Source organism: Tachyglossus aculeatus, chromosome 4 (genome assembly GCF_015852505.1).
Source record: "Tachyglossus aculeatus isolate mTacAcu1 chromosome 4, mTacAcu1.pri, whole genome shotgun sequence".
NCBI lineage: Eukaryota > Metazoa > Chordata > Mammalia > Monotremata > Tachyglossidae > Tachyglossus > Tachyglossus aculeatus.
The window spans coordinates 78,216,198-78,237,222 of NC_052069.1; the positions used below are offsets into that span (position 1 = coordinate 78,216,198).

General features: G+C 41.8%; 1 protein-coding gene across 2 annotated transcripts in view; it reads right to left on the reverse strand.

The window, feature by feature from the left end:
* ZFPM2 (zinc finger protein, FOG family member 2) overlaps window positions 1-21,025 on the reverse strand; it is a 535,407-nt gene that overhangs the window by 168,106 nt on the left and 346,276 nt on the right. For both annotated transcript variants that reach the window (XM_038745899.1, XM_038745898.1), the window contains one exon: window positions 11,127-11,238. In XM_038745899.1, the coding sequence (XP_038601827.1) occupies window positions 11,127-11,238 (112 nt within the window). The remainder of the gene's footprint in view (window positions 1-11,126; window positions 11,239-21,025) is intronic.

The following is a 21,025-nucleotide window of genomic DNA, read 5'->3' on the forward strand; positions in this document are numbered from 1 at the left end:
TACATTACAAGAGCTTCTTCCAGTCCTCTGATTATATGGTTCCAAAACAACTATTAACTTTAAAAGTCCCTTTTCTTGGTCTCTGCCATTCACTGGTCCCTTTCCTCCTCTCCCAGTATCGTTGGGGAGAAAACCCATTCCCTTACCCCCACCTGCGCCACCAGACCAGAGGAGGCACACATTTGTAGGTCTGTACCCCAATCACCTGCAATTTACTTTCCCAGCAGTTAAAACAATGGAGAAATTGTGGTGGTTTAGACAAAGGCAGTCCTACTTGCCCCTCTCAGGGTCACACCTGGAGAGTTTCCAGTACTCTACCAGTTTTGGCTACAGGAGGGAGAGTCAAGCATAGGCCTGCCCATTCCATGCCTAGCTTGGGCAGGTATTTGTTAAGTGGTTACTATGGGCCAGGCACTGTACTAAGGGTTGGGGTAGGTACAAGATAATCAGGTTGGACCCAGCCACTGTCCCACATGAGACTCACACAATCTTTATCTCCATTTTATAGATGAGTTATCTGAGGTACAGAGAAGTGAAGTGACCTGCCCAAGGTCACACAGCAGACAAGTGGAGGGGATGGTTTTAGAACCCAGGGCCTTCTGACTCCCAGGCCCATGCTCTATCCAGTAGGCCATACTGCTTCCCCAATTCCTTCCCTGGGTATCTATTCAACCTCACCTTAGATTGTGAAAGCCCCGACCACTTTCAATGACCCAGGCACTGTGTCAGAATCAGTGTCCTTGTATTACTTTCTAGAATTCAGGGCAGTGCTTCTCACACTGCAAGCATTTACTAAAAATGAGAAGCAGTGTGGCTCAGTGGAAAGAGCATGTTCCTGGGAGTCAGAGAACCTGGGTTCTAATCCCAGTTCCATCACATACCTGCTTGTGACCGTGGGTAAGTCACTTAAATTTTCTTTGCCTCAGTTCCCTCATCTGCAAAATAAGTATTCAATTAATACTTGTTTTCCCTTCTACTCAGACTGTGAGCCCCATGGGGGACCTGATTATCTTTTACTCTATCACAATGCTTAGTGCTTAGTACAGTGCTTGCTACATAGTAAGCACTTAAATATCACAATACTATCCCTAAACAGCATTGCCAGTTGAGCTTCTGGGATAGTAAGCACTTAAATATCACAATATTATCCCTAAATAGCATGGCCAGTTGAGCTTCTGGGAAATAATGTCAGACACTGCAGCAAGGCTGAGAACTACAAAAGAGCACTACATGGCAAGTAATTCACCGTTAACTACATCTGCTCCATTGCTCTCTGGAATTGGAATTTCTATTCAGATGAAATTGATGAAAACTGCACAAAATGATATAATCAACATAAAGGTAATGCAAAAGGCACTAAACAAATGGTAATAACTACTTGCAATTTAGGGACTGTGTCTGTTATATTGTACTCTCTCAAGCACTTAGTACATTGTTCTGCACGCACTAAGCGATTGATTGACATTGCTTGAATGCACTGTTTTGGGGATGGTTGGGCTGTAACCAACCTGTTTTTTCTTGTTTTCAAGAGTTCAGTGCCCATGTGTATAGACTAATTTGTGTGAAAACTGGAAGGAAGAGGGCCTGCCATCTCCAAATTTGTTTAAATTTAGAAGTTAGGAAATTCACTTTCCCAATCTTGATGCAAGATATGGCCATGAAGATTGACTTTTGAGAAAAATTGTAAAGCTCAGTTCTCGCATTGTATTTTCAAATATGGTTTTGTCAGACTAGCAAACAGAAATCCTGGTGGGTGACAGGAGAATTCCAAGGAACATCAGAGACCAAATCTCTAAAGTGATGGTTTAAAGATGACAATGCAACACTGTGGGTGATGTGAAATGGTGATTTGGTCTCCAGCATCCTCGATCCATCCCCAGCACTTTCCCCACTTCAACCTGTAAGATAAGCTTCCATCTGCCACCTGTCAAGATGGGGGACAGTTAGGGCCCTTTTATCTTTTAGTGTCAGGTCAAAGGAACCTCCACTGGCTATTTTAGGATTTAAAAATCTGAAAACCTTGGTATCACTGTTTTACGATCACCAGGCAGAAACTCAAGGGTAAACAGTTGATTTCAATAGTCCTCCACCTATTGATCAATCATATTTACTGAGTGCTTACTGTGTGCAGAGCACTGTACTAAACACTTGGAAGAGTACAATATAGTGGAGTTGGTAGACGATACGTTCCCTTGTCGCAAGAAACAATCCAGAGGGGAACACAGACATCAAAATCAATTACAGATATGTGGAGCAGAGGGAGGGGTGAATAAAGGATGCAAATCCAAATGCAAGGGTGATGCAAAAGGGTGTGGGAGCCAATTTGTACTTCGCAAGCGCTTAGTATAGAGCTCTTCACACAGTAAGTACTCAATAAATATGATTGAATGAATGAGTGAAGAGTAAATTAGGGCTTAATCAGGGAGGGCCTCTTGGAAGAGGTGTTTAATCATTCAAATGCTATACTTTCATTCATTCATTCAATTGTATTTATTGAGCTCTTACTGTGTGCAGAGCACTGTACTAAGCACTTGGGAAGTACAAGTTGGCAACATATAGAGACGGTCCCTACCCAACAGTGGGCTCACAGTCTAGAAGGGGGAGACAGACAACAAAACAAAACATATTAACAGAATAGAATAAATACGTACAAGTAAAATAAATAAATGGAGTAATAAATAAGTACAAACATATAGACATATATACAGGTGCTGTGGGGAAGGGAAGGAGGTAAGGCGGGGGGATGGGGAGGGGGAGGAGGGGGAGAGGAAGGAGGGGGCTCAGTGTGGGAAGGTCTCCTGGAGGAGGTGAGCTCTCAGTAGGGCCTTGAAGGGAGGAAGAGAGCTAGCTTGGCGGATGTGCGGAGGGAGGGCATTCCAAGCCAGGAGGATGACGTGGGCTGGGGGTCGACGGCGGGACAGGCGAGAACAAGGCACGGTGAGGAGATTAGCGGTAGAGAAGCGGAGGGTGCGGGCTGGGCTGTAGAAGGAGAGAAGGGAGGTGAGGTAGGAGGGGACAAGGCGATGGACAGCCTAGAAGCCGAGTGTGAGGAGTTTCTGCTTGATGTGTAGGTTGATTGGTAGCCACTGGAGATTTTTGAGGAGGGGAGTAACACGCCCAGAGAGTTTCTGGACAAAGACAATCCGGGCAGTGGGTTGAAGTATGGATTGAAGTGGGGAGAGACAGGAGGATGGGAGATTGGAGAGGAGGCTGATACAGTAATCCAGACGGGATAGGATGAGAGCTTGAATGAGCAGGGTAGCGGTTTGGATGGAGAGGAAAGGGTGGATCTTGGCAATGTATACCGGTTTTCTATGCTCATTAATGATAGAGGGCGTGTGTGTAAGGGCCTTTTAATAACAGACGTGGCACTGTATTTTTCTTCTCAGATTGGAATCACTTTGGAATATGGTTAACAGGAGATGATAATTTTCTTTTCTCCACCCTATAATAATAATAATAATTTTGGTACTTGTTAAGCATTTACTATGTGCAAAGCATTGTTCTAAGCATTGGGGAGGATACAAGCTGATCAGGTTGTCCCATGTGGGGCTCACAATCTTAATCCCCATTTTGCAGATGAAGTAACTGAGGCACAGAGAAGTTAAGTGACTTGCCCAAAGTCACACAGCTGACAAGCAGTGGAGCCGACCATTACAAATGAAGCTTAAAATCCAACCACCCTTCATTCCTCACCCCATTGTATCATTGTTCACCAACAAATAAGAAGCTCAAAACATATGCAAACTGATGACCACAGAGATAATTGGGCATGGTGTAATGGATAGAGCATGGGCACTGGAGTCAGAGGGTCATGGGTTCAAATTCCAGCTCTGCTACTTGTCTGCTTTGTGACCTTAGGAGAGTCACTTCACTTCTCTGGGCCTCTGTAAAATGAGGATTGAGACTGTGAGTTCCGCATGAGACAGGGACTCTGTCCAGCCTGATTTGCTTGTATCCACCCCAGTGCTTAGTACGGTGCTTGGCACATAGTAAGTACTTAACAAATACCATAACTCATTGGTTTTATTATATTTCTTTCTACCCTGTCTGTCTCTAGCTCTCAACATATATATGTATGATGAAAGAGAGCTAGAGACAGAGAGGCAGGGTAGCCTGGCAAGGCCATAGAGGGAGAGATCATGTCCAGGTGTATAAAATTTAGCTAAAAGACTGACTTGGGAACGAAACACACTCTCTTCTCTACTGCTTAAAAGAATGGATCCTTTTCCTAATGGGTCTGTCCTCCATCAGGTCTGTTTCTGTATTCCATCTTGTCTTCTTGCATCTTCCTATCCCCGGGCTGCTTGTTTTCAGTCTCTTTTACTGCTCCTCCCATGTGTGCCACCTCTTAACTGTGGAGGCTCCTCAAGGCTCAGTTCTGGGTCCCATTTCATTCTCCATTTCCACCCACTATTTCGTAGAACTCATTAGACCCTAAGGTTTCAACTACCATCACTGCATGGATGACTCCCAGATTAACCTCTCCAGCTCTGACCTTTCCCCTTCTCTGAAATCACATACTGACTCCCTCCTTCAGGGTATTGGCCTGGGAGTCAGAGGACCTGTGTTCTAATCCCAGCTCCATCATTTACCTGCTGTATGACCTTGGGCAAATCACTTAACTTCACCTTGCCTCTGTTCCCTCATCTGAGAAAACAGATTCGATACCTATTGGTTTTGTTCTCTGTCTCCCCCTTTTAGGCTGTGAGCCCACTGTTGGGTAGACTGTCTCTATATGTTGCCAATTTGTACTTCCCAAGTGCTTAATACAGTGCTCTGCACATAGTAAGTGCTCAATAAATACGATTCATGATGATGATGGGACCTGATTATCGTGTCCCTATCCCAGCCCTAGTAGCATACTTGGCACATAATAAGCACCTAACAAAAATCACAATTATTATTACTAGTTTTTTTAAAAAATTTCATTCATTCATTCCTTCAATCATATTTATTGAGCGCTTACTGTGTGCAGAGCATTGTACTAAGCACTTCGGAAGTACTAGTTGGCAGCGTATACAGACGATCCCTACCCAACAATGGGCTCACAATCTAGAAGGGGGAGACAGAGGAGGGGGAGACAGAAAACAAAACAGGTAGACAGGTGTCAGAACTGTCAGAATAAATAGAATTTTAGCTATATGCACATCATTAATAAAATAGAGTAGTAAATATGTACAAGTAAAAGAAATAGAGTAATAAATATGTACAAATATATACAAGTGCTGTGGGGAGGGGAGGGAGATAGGCCGGGGGTGGGGGGCGATGGGGAGGGGAGGAGGAGAGAAAAAAGGGGTCTCAGTCTGGGAAGGCCTCCTAGAGGAGGTGAGCTCTCAGTAGGGCCTTGAAGGGAGGAAGAGAGCTAGCTTGGTGAATTTGTGGATGGAGGGCATTCCAGGCCATGGGATAGCCTGTATATATGTATATATGTTTGTACATATTTATTATTCTATTTATTTTACTTGTACATATTTATTCTATTTATTTTATTAATATGTTTTGTTTTGTTGTCTGTCTCCCCCATCTAGACTGTGAGCCCGCTGTTGGGTAGGAACCGTCTTTATATGTTGCTAACGTGTACTTCCCAAGCACTTAGTACAGTGCTCTTGCACACAGTAAGCATTCAATAAATACAACTGAATGAATGAATGAATGAATGAATGAATGAATGAAGGGCATGAGCCAGGGGTCGAATGCGGGACAGGTGAGAACGAGGCACAGTGAGGAGGTTAGCAGCAAAGGAGCGGAGGGTGCAGGCTTGGCTGTAGAAGGAGAGAAGGGAGGTGTGGTAGGAGGGGGCAAGGTGATAGAGAGCCTTGAAGACGAAAGTGAGGAGTTTTTGCTGGATGTGTAGGTTGTCAGGCAACCACTGGAGATTTTTGAGGAGGGGAGTGACATGCCCTGAGTGTTTCTGTACAAAGATAATCCAGACAGCAGAGTGAAGTATAGACTGAAGCAGGGAGAGACAGGAGGATGGGATATCAGAGAGAAGGCTGATGCAGTAATCCAGTCGCGTTAGGATGAAAGACTGAACCAACAAGGTAGCGGTTTGGATGGAGAGGAAAGGGTGGATCTTGGTGGTGTTGTGGAGGTGAGACTGGAAGGTTTTGGTGACAGATTGGATGTGTGGGGTGAATGAGAGCGTGGAGTCAAGGATGACACCAAGGTTGCAGGCTTATGAGAAGTGAAGGATGGTACAACTAGAAGTATGAGGCAATTTATAGTACCACTATACAGGATTATTTACAAACATTTAATTAAAGAACATTCAGATTAGTCCTACAATGCAAGAGGTTTTGGCAAAAGTGTGTCTTTAATAATAATTTTTAAGGACATAAAATACTCAGTGTGTCCAGTCTAGACTAAAAGGTCAGAAAATAAGTACAAATGTCCAATAAGTATTTTTGAATAAAATGAAAGAGGCTCAAGAAATATCTGTTGGAATTGCAGTGCAATGATTCCAGCAGGATGACCCTTTACTTGGTACCTCCACATCTCTGACCTATCGTCCTGACCTCTGATTCCACTTGAAGTTGGCCATTTGTTGCTTTTCTAAGCAGCCATTTTATGATCATTCACTACCAGTGCAAACATCCTCCATTGCTCACTCCCTAATATGCATCCCTCATTCTTATTCACTGTAACCTGGAAGGCCTCTGCAATGTATTTAACATATTGGGTATATTTATTTATTTTTTAAGCATGGAGCTATCCTGTGGTGCTCGGCAATCAATTACTGTTTTACCTCCATCATTAATAATTTTCTTAATGAAAATGATTCTGTTGATCTCCGTTGTATTTTAATTATCAGAGTTAAGCATAATTACACTGCAGCTCTGAGCTGGCATGTGGATTCCTTTAGGGCGCAATTTTGTTTTAACACACTGATAATGTAATTTTACATTGTGTCAGTTGTTTAGTTATTATCCAGTTGTACAATTCCACTGTATTCCAGATAACAGATAATAACCTTAGTACCTCCTATATCCTGAAGTCATTTAAAAAGCAATATTGGAATTTCACAACTAGCTAACTTAATCGCCTTATGATTTTATAATTCCCCCTGCTAAATATTTGGTTCTGACACCATCCTTTTTTTTAACAATGCCATTAATGATATGGCAGCTATATTTTTACTGTGAAATATGGGATAGTTAAATAAATACTCCCAAATTCATGTTCACTTTTTTCTGTCTTTCCTGTTGTACTTTTTTCCATAATATTTCCATTCTATTCCTCTTACTGGATTTTTAGTTAATACCTTAAACTTTCCATAGTTTATGAGCAAATCCAAAGATTTTAGAGCTCTCTGAAATTTCATTCCATTTCCAGGTCCAGACAGCTGCTATACTCGTTTGGAAAAAAAGAAAAAAAAGCTCATGTATTTCCCTTTAATTCCACTTTCTAGCTTAAAAAATATTTACTACATTTATTTTCTTGGTGTATAAAATCAGGATCCTTGAAGTTTGGGTTTCTCTTTCATAATTTTTGACATTGTCTCTGAAGAGGCCTCAGGAAAAAACTCCTCACCCTTGGCTTCAAGGCTCTCCATCACCTCGCCCCCTCCTACCTCATCTCCCTTCTCTCCTTCTACAGCCCAGCCCATACCCTCCGCTCCTCTGCTGCTAATCTCCTCACTGTGCCTCATTCACACCTGTCCCGCCATTGACCCCTGACCCATGTCCTCACCCTGGCCTGGAATGCCCTCCCTCCGCACATCTGCCGAGCTAGCTCTCTTCTTCCCTTCAAAGCCCTACTGAGAGCTCACTTCCTCCAGGAGGCCTTCCTAGACTGAGCCTCCTCCTTCCTCTCCCCCTCCCCCCCCATCTCCCTGGCGTTACCTCCTTCCCCTCCCCACAGCACCTGTATATATGTATATATGTTTGTACATATTTATTACTCTATTTTATTTGTACATATTTATTCTATTTATTTTATTTTGTTAATATGCTTTGTTTTGTTGTCTGTCTCCCCCTTCTAGACTGTGAGCCTGCTGTTGGGTAGGGACCGTCTCTATATGTTGCCAACTTGTACTTCCCAAGCACTTAGTACAGTGCTCTGCACACAGTAAGTACTCAATAAATACGATTGAATGAATGAATGAATGAATGAAAAGGGTCTTCTAAACCATTTAATAGTTATTGAGTTGCTTAATGGAAACAGGTTATAGCGTTTCCTTTGGGGATGAGTATGCTATTTTAAAACAGTTTTCACTCCTTTCTCCAAATTATATTTACCAGACTTTGGAAATAACAGATGCATAATCAAATGATATTTCAGTTTATGATCTAATTCAGTCTATGAGCTCTTCCTTTTTAAATTTAGCTCTATATCTTGTGAAGGGTAAAATGGGAATTAAAGGTATATAATAGAATGCGTCTTGAAAATAGGGAAATGAAATTCAAATTTAAAGTTTATTTTTCATCTCATAAGCCAGCAGTCACCTCGTGGTTGGTTTGTGTGCATAAGGACATAATATTGTGGTATGTCACAGTGATTCTGAAATTAATAAAACAGAAACCCTAATTTTTGTCTTAGCAAAAATTTTCAGATCTCATCTCTTTACTTTCTTCAAGTTTTTAGCTTTAAAAATGAAAGTGTTTCAAATCCATAAAAGTAAACTTTTTAAAACATTTAAAGTACTGGGGCAACAAACCTCAAGATTCAATTCTCCTCTCTCAAAATGATGATGTGAGTGACCATGTGCTACAATTAGAAAAGTCCCAAGTCAGTCATTCATATAGAATACAGAGATATTTCCCAAGACAAATGTGAACACAAAGACAAGTCTTGCAGTAAAAAGCTTTAAAATCACGTATATGTTTTTATGGCAGGTGTATCATTCACTTCTCAGCTATGTACCCACGAACCTTAAAGTTCATAAGCATTTTTGAATCTGAGGAGCACACCAAGGTTTGGGAATTCTTATTGCAAACAGAACCAGCCATGCATCTTCCTCTAGAGACAGAGAGGATTTTTAAGGTGCATATCAGAGGGCAGAAGTGAATTATCCATTAAACGAAATCCCACACTAATGCAGACCCTTGAAAGTTATGCTTGAAATGAAGAATACTGTCATGAAAAAATGGATTCTAATAGAATTGCATTTCACTTGTTGAAACAACCGTTGTTTTAAGGACGGTTTTAAATCCATGAGAGACTTCATGGACATCAACGTTTGGAAAGAAATTTCTCTCCTGTGACCAGGAAGTAAAGATTCCACATAACATCCTTCACCCAGTGAACAAATGACCTCTCAAGCCATGAATGTTGGCTCTAGAGCCAATGTGATGAAGAGTCAGAATTTCTGGCTTATGTTTATATAGACTGGCTAGCAACTGCCACCATTCTTCTCTTGAGAATGAGTGAAAGCTCAGATTCTGAATGACTGAAATCCACGTTGCCAGGTCGAAGTTGGCAGCTCTCATCTGGATGGAAGCAGACAGTAGGCTGCTTCAATCACAGAGTGGCGGGCATGGCAAAGAGGAAGGATGTCAGATTTCTCCATGCAACTATCGAGGGAGCACTATCCAATTTTCAATCAAACAATCAATCGTTTTTATTGAGTGCTTATTGTGTGCAGGTCATTGTACTGAATGCTTGGGAGAGTATGATGCAACAATATAACATTACCCACTCGCAGTGAGCTTATAGTCTAGAGGGGGAATTACCAGAAAAATAAGACATCTGATTGCTTAGGTTTCAAATTACCATGCAGAGGAAAAACTTGGCTTAAATAGAAATAGCCATAAGGAAACTGTTGTCTTTTGTAACTGCATAATGTGATTATTGACAGGAAACATTGCCTCCAAACTCTGCTTTATACTTAATATTGGTAAAGGCAATATGCTGGAGGACTCTTCCACTAATGTCATTCTGACTCACATACAGGGAATTTTGGACTACTTAGTTGTTCTTACAGGTATTTCAGGTTTAAGAAAATGGTATGAATTTGCAATGCAGCGTAAATAAATACAGCAGACCCTGGTGTAAGATGAGTTTTTAACATGCAAATTCTTCTTTTAAGTGTTTAAACTTTCAAAGGCTTGTGGCAGTTTAAAGGCAATCCTCTTATAAGCATATAAATTGTAATGATTATAGGAGTAACTTGTAATTGTTTCTAGTAAGTTTTTAACAGTCTTTAATGCTATGATTAGTGGTTTGTATGTTAATGTATTGATATTAGTGCTTGGGTATTGTATTCTGAAAAGGTCACCAGGCCCAGCACCAAAATAAAAAAAAAATTGATCTCAGGAGGCCTATGTGGTTAGAAGTAAAACCTTTAAAATATCAAATATGAGAAGTAAAAATTTTGCAACATTAATATGAGGCATGACAAGAGATTTTACCATATGGATATTGAGCCAGAACCCCGCAAGTTAATCATGATGGGCAATGTCACAAAATACACCTTGACATACTGTTCCAAGCTCTGTTTCACTATTCTCAAGATATGTTATCATGGCACGACTTCTCCTTTGTACCCAGGATGAAGCAACTTAATTTAACATGGTTTGATGTCATACTGAGCAAATCAAAGGTAATAGCACTGCAAGCTAGCTGCTTCGCCACTACACAACCCTTGTAAATCATGAAGAGAGGAATTCTAGATCTTTTTCATGGTTCCCGTATAATCCATGCTTCTCTAATAAACCAAGATTTCAAATAATCTTCCTTAATATAATAGGATATGGAGCTATACAAGATGATTTTTGTAAATTTCAAGATAAATTCACTTATTGATACTTCTGTCTAGGATACAAATTTGAGGCACTCATTCAGGCAGATTTTCTAGGTCAGGGGAAAGGCAAATTTGAGGGTGGCAGTGAACTGCAGTATAATATTGTTCCTTGGCTCAGGTACTTAGACAACGAGAATATAAATTCAAAAATACTTATGCTGTTTCTACTGTGTGTTATTCAAGGGCATACGAATTCCTTCATCACTCTCTGACATAAGTCATTGGAAGGCACATCTGAAGTAAGAACAGACACTGAAGAGTCAACTATCACTTTAAACTTTCAATCCGGCCCATTGGCTCCTATCCACAGCTATAGGTGGGCTTAAAATTCCACCATGAATCTCTCACAAAGAGGGTAAAAAGAAAATCATCTTGTGTTTACCTTTGCTGTACACAATGCAGTTGTTTTTGTTGTCTTCCACTCCTTGCCAAGTCACATCCAGCAGCCACTTGGGACCAGCACTCAGCACCATGGGGACCGGAGTCTTTGTCTTCTGCAGAAACAGTGATAACAAACAGATGCCACTTGCTGTCGATGATTAAGAACTTGAATAATAATGGTAATAATCATTCCATTTTTACAGACAACTAAATCTCCAAACCCATAAGCCATGGCCTATTCCCCAGCTTCAGGATATTTCCTGAAGACGATCTAAGCTGTAAGGCTGCCATGCTTTCCCTGATCTGAATGGTAGAATTATTATCAAGGATTTTTCTGAATGATACTGGATCAGATCTCTGAGATTAAGCAGATCTCTGGTGGCTCAGGAATTATAAAGAGAATGCAGATGACTTTCACTGCAAAGAGCAGAGTGTTTAGAAGTGAACTTTAGACACATTGTACTTCACTATCAACAGGATCTCACTATTTCCTGAAACAGACTGGAAAGAATTTAAGGAATCGGTTTCCATTTCAAAGCCTTATCCTGAGCAACATTTATATTATGCTATACTATTTATATTCTTTCCATTTTGGTATGTGTTGATGTGCAATTTGACTGTAGCTGAAATAATAATAATGATAATGACTCACTATATATCGTCTCCAAGAAGACTGTAAAAGACACGTGAATAAATTCAAGTGCAGAGCAACAAAAGCATGACATTCCCTCCTCAGAGAAGTATAGAAGTAGGGAGGCACACTGATAGTTCTACCAAAAATATTTCCACTCTACACATTTCATTTAATTCTTAAGGCGTTCACCATTTCAGGCTAAGTACTCACGTAATTTGCATTTTATTCTTAAAATGAATTTTTGTGGCAGATAACTGACTGATCAAGAAATTAGTAACCCTTAGCAAGTTTGCCTTCCGTAAATATCCAAAGTGAAATATCAGAAATTCATCATTCACCAACTCGTGTTCTGATGTCACACATCAAACACCACAACCCAGAATACAATACATGGGTCTCCAGGTAATTTTCACTGAATTTTTCATCTAGACACAATCCTATCACAGAGATCCAGGATTTCTGGGGCTTTTCCTCTAGCTCTGCTACTGTCATTAATTTTTCCCCTTTATTGAAAATTGCTATTGTAATAATAATAATAATGGCATTTATTAAGCGCTTACTATGTGCAAAGCACTGTTCTAAGCACCGGCGAGGTTACGAAGTGATCAGGTTGTCCCACGGGGGGCTCACAGTCTTAATCCCCACTTTACAGATGAGATAACTGAGGCCCAGAGAAGTGAAGTGACTTGCCCAAAGTCACACAGCTGACAATTGGCAGAGTGGGATTCGAACCCATGACCTCCGACTCCAAAGCCCGGGCTCTTTCCACTGAGCCATGCTGCTTCTCATTGTGACTTTCCTTGTGACCAATTGACTTCATTTTATTGAGGACTGATTGGGTGCAGAGTACTGTATGTACTAAGTGCTTGGGAGAATTGGAAGAAGTGTTTCCTGCCCACAAGAAGCTTATGGCCTAACGTCTGGTGCCTGGATTAGAAGCAAAACCAATACTGAACGGTTTTTAGTTGTTTAAACAATGGATTAGGTAAGGAAATGGAAGGAGGTAGCCTTCCTGCATAAATAGGATCGCGAATATACAAAAGTTCAGTTAACTGTAAGTTAGGCATACAGCATCCTCAAGGCTGAAAGGAATTAATGCATCTTCATAATGCTTAACTTGGGGAATCTGAAGGAAAGCCAACTGGGAATCCCTTCAATTGTACAGGATTCCTGCAAGGTTGCAAGGAGAGATGAGCATGAAAGATTGCAAACTCTGCCTCCTTCTGATGCAATCCATTAGACCATCTCTTAGTTCACCTGTGAAAAGAGGTGCCACTTTTGAGCCACAAAAGTGGGTGGCAGGGACAAGAAAGGATAAAAGCACCTAGAGCTATGTCTGCACTGGACTTGGGAGACACACTAGCTCTGAACCAGCTTGTTGGATAAAATTTACTATGGACTATCTAATCTACAAAGGACCATAGGGGAGAAAAGGGAAGTGATGATACCCAAATCTACATCTCCAGCCCTGATCTCTCTTCCTTTTTCCAGTTTTGCATCTCCTCCTGCCTTCAAGACACCTCTACTTGGATGTCCTCCTGTCACCTCAAACTTATCATGTCCAAAACAGAGCTTCTTATCTTCCCACCTAATCTCTGTCCTCCCCGACTTTCCCATTACTCTTGATGGCACCACTATCCTGCCTGTCTCACCAGCCCATGACCTTGGCGTTGTCCTTGACTCCGTTCTATCATTCAACTCACATATTCAATCCATCGCTACAACCTGTCGGTCTCACCTTCACAGCATTGCAAAAATTTGCCCTTTCATCTCCTTCCAAACTGCCAGCACATTAATACAATCACTTATCTCACCTGGATTACAGCCTCTTTGCTGACCACCAAGCCTCCTGTCTCTCCCTACTCCAGTCCATACTGCCCCACTCCACTCTGCTCCCTGGATCATTTTTCTATAAAAACATTCAGGACATAAGAATAATAATAATTAGGCATTTGTTAAGCACTTACTATGTGCGAAGCACTGTTCTAAGAGCTGGGGGTATACAAGGTGAACACGTTGTCCCATGTGGGGCTCACAGTCTTAATTCCCATTTTACAGATGAGGTAACTGAGGTTCAGAGAAGTTAAGTGACTTGCCCAAGGTCACACAGCAGACACGTGGCAGAGCTGGGATTAGAACCCATGACCTCTGACTCCCAAGCCCGTGCTCTTTCCACTGAACCACGCTGCTTCTCACCCCACTCTGCAAAAAACTCCAGTGTTTGTCCATCCATCTTGGCAGCAAACAAAAAATCCTCACCATTGCCTTTAAAGCAGTCCACCAACTTGCCCCCTCCTACCTCACCTCTCGTCTCTCCTTCTACAACCCAGCCCACACATTTCACTCCTCAGTGCTAGCTTTCTCACTGTGCTTCAGTCTTGCCTGTCTCACTGCCAACCCCACATCCTTCCTAGGCCTGGAACACCCTCCCTCCTCAAATTGACAGATAATTACTCTCCCAGCTTCAAAGCTTTACTGAAGGCACATCTCCTCCAAGAGGTCTTCCCAGACTAAGCCCCACTTTTCCTCCTCTTCCGCTACCTTCTGCATCACCGTGGCTTGCTCCTTTTCTTCTCCCCCCTCCCAGTCCCACAGCACTTACATACATATCTGCAATTTTATTTTATTTATGATTGATGTCTGTCTCCCCTCCTCTAGACTGAAAGATTGTTGTGGGTAGGGAATGTGACTGTTTATTGTTGTAATGTACTCTCCCAAGAGCTTAATATAGTACTCTGCATGCAGTTAAATGATCAATAAATACAATTGAATGAATGAATGAATGGCATTTGTATGAATTACTGGAGATTTTGGCAAGCTGTAGGATCACAAAGAGGTCTCTTCCCACCAGTCTTAGCACTAAATGACCCCACAGAGGGTCTCTAAATATTGATAAGCTATTCTAAGCAACTCAGTTACTACCAGGGAGTGACTTGGTGACTGACTCATTCTCCTTTAAAAACGCGAGCTCTGGAAATAATTTTTCTCAGTCTGAAAGGATCAGGAGAAATCTTAAGGCTCATGAAAGTGCTTTTGGCATTATCTAGGAGGAAAATTAGGCATAGCTACTTAAAAACTGGCAGGAGGATTTCAAGAGGAATGGCCTTATCCATGTCCAGTTGTTAGGCTGCTGAATTCACTCCTGGGCAATGGAGGAGAGGCAGGAAGGTAGGAATTCAGCCCTGTATGCCAAGTTCCCTTGTTCCTTTTCAAAGGAAAGGTTGAATGATAAGATCAGGTCATTGGTCCACAACAGGCTATTAGGTTAGTAATCTTATTGCTTAAGGCAAGCTAGTTGTCTCCCCCTCTAAACTGTAAGCTCGCTGTAGGAAGGAAATGTGTTTGTTGTTTTATTGTACTCTCCCAAGTGCTTAGCACAGTGCTCTGCACATAAGCGCTCAATAAATATGAAAGAATGAAATATGACTGAATGAATAAATGAGGTGTACCAGGTGTCCATCCCCACCTGGTTCCACTGGCCAACCCCAGGTGAGTGGAGGTCCAGGGAGCCAGGAACCGGATAAATTAGGACCTTGACAGGAACTTGGCAGGTTTGGAATGTGGGAGGCAGGGGATGCACATTGAGGGTGAGAGGGTGTAGTAATAGTAATAATAATAAAATAATAATAATAATAATAATAATAATAATATTGGTTAAGCACTTACCATATGTCAGGCACTGTACTAAGTGCTGGAGTAGATATAAAATAATCACTTTGGACACAGTCCCTGTCCCACATGAGGCTCACAGTCTTAATCCCTATTTTACAGATGAGGTAACTGAGGCATAGAGAAGAAGTGACTTGCCCAAGAGCACATAGCAGACAAGTGACAGAGCTGGGATTATAACTTAGGTGCTTGTGACCTCCAGACATGTACTCTATTCACTAGGCTCCACTGCTTCTTACGTTAGAGAGTGTATTGGGAACACTGAACTGGAGACTATATCCCCCCTGCTTGGAATCCTCTTCCCATTGTTTAAGGCTGTCACCCTTTACCCCTCCCATCCCCAGTCCTTCTGCAGAAATCCACCAGTGTTCAATCTGCCTGTGACTCCTTACTGCAAATTCCTCCAAATGTCCCCACCAGCTCCTCTGCCAGTTTAAGGATGATTGGAGAATTTGCAGCTGTCCCAGCTGGGACCTTTCTGGATGACTGACATTGCCACTGCTGCTCCTTCCTCCTCTGACTGGTATTACTTGGGGTAGAGGAAGATGGAGAGAGGAGGAAGCAGAAGAAAGTTATTCAACACCCAAAACTGCAAACCCATGGCCCCACCATGTGCCTGGAGTCTTCTTCTCTGGATGCTACCTAAGGAGGCAGTAGCTGACGAAGCAGGGTTGGTGACAACCTGAAGGGGAAGACAGGAGATTGGAGTGGATCGGGTGGAGTCTGGGAAAAGCAAGTGACTTTCACTGAAGGGGTCATGAAGCAGTCCCTATTGGAGGAGAGAAAGGGCCCAGGCTGGGGAGATCAAACTATGTTGCTCCACTCTGCCATAGGGAGTCAGAGAGAAGAGAGGGGATGAAGAGCACACTAGCCCGGGTAGGGGCTGTTCCTCCAGCTCCCAAGTGTCTTGTCTTGCCATATGCAGTCAGGTTGTCATTGACCCATAGCGATTCCATGGACACATCTCTCCCTGAATATCCCACCTCCACCTGCAATCGTTCTGGTAGTATATCTATAGCGTTTTCTTGGTAAAAATACAGAAGTGGTTTACCGTTGCCTTCGGCGTGGTAACTTGAGTCTCCACCCTCAACTCTCTCCCATGCCACTGATGCCCAGCAAAGGTGAGTTTTGACTTGTAGCAGATTGTCTTTCACTCACTCATCACTGCTAGACTAGCCAAGCTAGAAATGGAATGGGTATGTCTCTGCTTGACTCTCCCTCCTGTAGCCAAATTGTTAAGGCTCCCTGGATTTGCCTTGCTGCTGCCCAATATGGCAACCTCTTGGATTTATGGGCAACCGTATGGCACAACAGTGCCATATCCCGTTACTTGAGCAGTTTCATCCATGTTGTTTTTAGGCCATATTCAATAAAATGGCAAGACCAGATCATCAACAATGAAGTTCTGGAACTTAGTCATTCTCCTAGCATCACAGTTATGTCCACCTTAATATGGCTTCACTGGCTGAAACTTTTTTTAAGGTATTTGTTAAGTGCTTACTATGTGCTGGACACTGTTCTAAGGCCTTTGGTAGATACAAGGTAATAAGGTTGGATGCAGTTCCTATTTCAGATGGGGCTCATTAGCCACAGTTTACAGATGAGGTAACTGAGGTAGATAGAAGTTGAGTGATTTGCCCAGGGTCATACAGCAGACAAGTGGCAGAACTGGGATTAGAGCCCCAGTTCTTCTGACTCCCAGACTGATGCTTTAACCAGCTGAGGCTTAACACATGAGGAGAATGAGCAACAGCGGGATACCCAAACATGTGGCACTGAGAGTGCATTGGGAAACTGAAAGTGGGGATGAGTTGAGGAGGAGGAAGCGGGAGAGGAGGGGAGAGAGAGGAGGCAGAGAAGGTGGTAAGGGACATCAAAAACGAAAACTGCATACCAGTTGAAGATGGAGTCAACAACCAACATGGTGTACTTCTATCAATCAATCAAATTTATTGAGCACTTTTATTGTGTGCAGAGAACTGTACTAAGCACTTGGGAGAGTACAATATAAGAGAGTTGGTAGATACATTCACTGGCCACAGCAAGCTTCATAAGGAAGATGAGACAACATGACAAAAGTGAAAACAGTATCAGGACCTGCAAACATTAAACATAACACAAGGCACAGTCTTTTTAACTGCACCACGTGATTGGGAATGTATATCCCACAATGGTCTTTTCAGCCACACACATACAGGTGAACTTCACCATCAAAAGTTTCTCCTTCAAATGCAAAGGACAAACATATATATGACAACATCCACATATTCTCTCAGGCATTATAAACATGACCAAATTTAACTCGAATGTATACACTACCAGTGAATTTACAGACTTTAGACAACCCTGACCTCAGTGGAAGAAATCACTTGTTAAAGTGATAGTAGCTTTTGAAAGCTGACAGGGTATTGGTTAACAGACAATAAAGGAGCCATCCACACTGATCAGTTAGTTGAAATATGGCTTCACTACTGGGAACCTGAGAGTTGGAGATTTGAGGAGAGAAGCGAGTTAGCCTACCTTTTCAGAAATCTCAACTGCCTGCAGGTAAGGAATCCAGGCCGATAGAATCAATTGATTGATCAATCGATCGTATTTACTGAGCACTTACTGTGTGCATAATAATGTATTAAACACTTGGAAGAGTACAATATGACACTATAAGAGACACATTCCTTACCCCCAATAAGTCTACGGTCTACAGGGAGAAAGAGACAATATAGAAAATTAAATTATGGCTATGCACATGCATTCAATCATATTTATTGAGTGCTTACTGTGTGCATCATATTAAGCACTAGTACTGTACTAATCACTTGCATATATAAGTGCTGTGGGGCCGGGAGTGGGGATGAATAAAGGGGGCAAGTCAGGGTGATGCAGGAGGGAGTGGAAGAAAAGGAAAAGAGGAAGGAGCTTAGTGAGAAATTCCCTTAAAGCCTAAACATCAAGTAAAAAGCCCCATCAATTTCAAGTTGCACTGAATGAGCAAAAATCCATATGTAACCCTCTGTTTCTGTTGCAGTTTTCTGGCCAGAATAAAGGAGATGCCTAAATCACATAATGCGGCTCAGGAAAGAACATCTTGTGTTGAACTGAGCAAGCATGCATATTTGCAGTTTCAGTTTAGGAAGTAATTCATGCACCCCAAATGATTTCAAGATCGCTTGGGTACACTTGTCCTCTGTTGTATTTATGGAAATTTGGATTTGTAGGTGTCATAAGTGTCATTTGCACAAGCAAATCTATTCATAATCAGCCTATCCTCTCCCCTTGTTTTCAGAGATGACTCAAATGAAGGTTTCTCCAGGATCCATATTAGAACAAATGCAATAATTAATCCCTTTATAATGTTGATGAAATCACCAAGGCAAACAAGTCAGTTCTTCTAGATTCCAAAACAGATTTAATCTTTTATAAATAAATAAAAAACAGTTCTAACGATTTATAGTCTCTGCATAAAAAAAACCCAAACATGTTTTGATACAGTGATAAAAGTAACAGAGTTTTGGAAAAAGAGGGTGAACAATCCCCTGGAAAGTTATTTTTTCTTAAGGAATTGCAATATGAAATCTTCAGGCAGGTTCATACCACACTGTGTACCTAAGGAAATGGAGTGAGGGGCTTCTTTCAATAACTTAAATAAATTCAAGGTATATAACAGAACCCTTGAGCTTCTGCTATGCTAGAGTATTATAAACAAAAATGGGATTTATTATTGATTCTACCCAAGAGGAATGGCAACTGAAAAATCTGCACCCAAGGATGCCATTTCAAACCAAAATCTCATCTACAGACAAGTGCAAATAAGACAAACTTTGACAAGGTCAAAATCGGTCAAATGTCTTAATTCATATGAACAATCAGAGTCATCTAATGTGGTCAGGAGGGCATCCATTTTTTACTAATCTTTGGAGAAACTGGTCAACAAGGGAGGTAGCTCTCAATAAATGTTTACACTAAAGTCAAGAGGTTAACGGAGAGAAAAGAAGGCAGCACAGAGGTAACAGGAACATTCTAACTTAAAAGGCCGATGACATAATGTTGTTGTAGGAATTCCAAATTCTTGCCTTAATGGTGTGTCAAGGATTCCAATTTCAGAGGTACAGACTGATAGATAACTGTAGAAAATCCCAGTTCAGAAAGAGATATCCTGACTGAGATTTAAACAATTACCTCCCCTGAGGACAAGAATAAATTTATGTTTGACTTGGGGCAAAGTATAAACTGGTTCCTGCCCTTTGGTTCTCCTGCTTCCTATATCCATCTGAAGGGAGGAGGAAATTCCACAGATTCACTTGACCATCTAGTTACATGATGCCTCGAGTCAGGCAGACACAACATGTTAAGGAAGGGGGAGAAAAAGAGAAGAAAGGAAGCTTCCCAAATTATTTTCAGTAAATCTGTGGCCCCAAGGGAGGAGCAGCGTGGCCTAAGGGAGAGAGTATGGGCCTGGGAATACTGGACTGGGGTTCTAATTCCAGTTCCACCACTTGTCTTTTGTGTGATCTTGGGTAAATCACTTAACTTCTCTGTGCCTCATTTGTAAAATGGGGACTAATACTGGGAGCCCCACATAGGACATGGACTGTGTCCAATATGATTAGCTTGTTTCGACCCCAGTGCTTAGTACAGTGCTCATGCATACCAGTTAAAAAAAAATCCCACCCAGCTATACCCCACACACACAAAAAAAAGGGAAACATAACTCAATGAGATGTCATCAGTCCTCAGCCTGTTAACTCCTTGTTTCCACTACTCCCTACTAAAGAGATAACATTAAATTCTGGGTGTCTGTCAGTGTCTTGTGAGGGTTGCCCAACCTAGAGCCTAGAGCCTTTGTCACCTGGTATCTGTGGGTAAACCTGTTTCCATATGACTCTACATTTTTAAGGTATTTGAGTCAGAAGGATCTGGGTTCTAACCCTAGCTTTGCCACTTTTATGTATGTAACCTTGGGCAAGGCACTTAACTTCTGTTTGCCTAGTTACCTCATCTGTAAAATGGGGATTAAGATTGTGACCCCTAAGTGTGACAGAGACTGTGTCCAATCCAATTGTCTTGTATCTACCCCAGCACTTAGAAAGTGCCTGGCACATAGTAAGCACTAACAAATGCCGCTGTTATTGTTATTTATTAAGTGCTGGTGCCAGGCACTGTATTAATCATGGGGGTAGATACAAGATAATCAGGTTGGTCACTGTATTTGTCCACATGGGACTCACAGTTTTAATTCCCATTTTAAAAATCAGGTAACTGAGGCATAGAGAATTTTAGTGACTTGCTCAAGGTCACACAGCAGGCAAATGTTAGAACTGGGATTGGAACCCAGGTCCTGATTCCCACCTTGGTGCTCTTTCCACTAGACCATGCTGCCTTTACTTCTGTATATTACTTCAGCTTGAGGTTTTCGTCTTGCTGTATCTGTGGCATTTCTGTCCTCATTCATCTCACTCTGGAAGGCAGTAGCCCATCATTACTGGTGGTTGTAAGAAAGCCTCAAACCTCTCTTCAGGATGCTGCAAGTCATCCTAAATTTTATTCCATGCTGACATATACTCAGTCCTTCAGCCCAGCCCAGTGCTCCTGTCACAGAA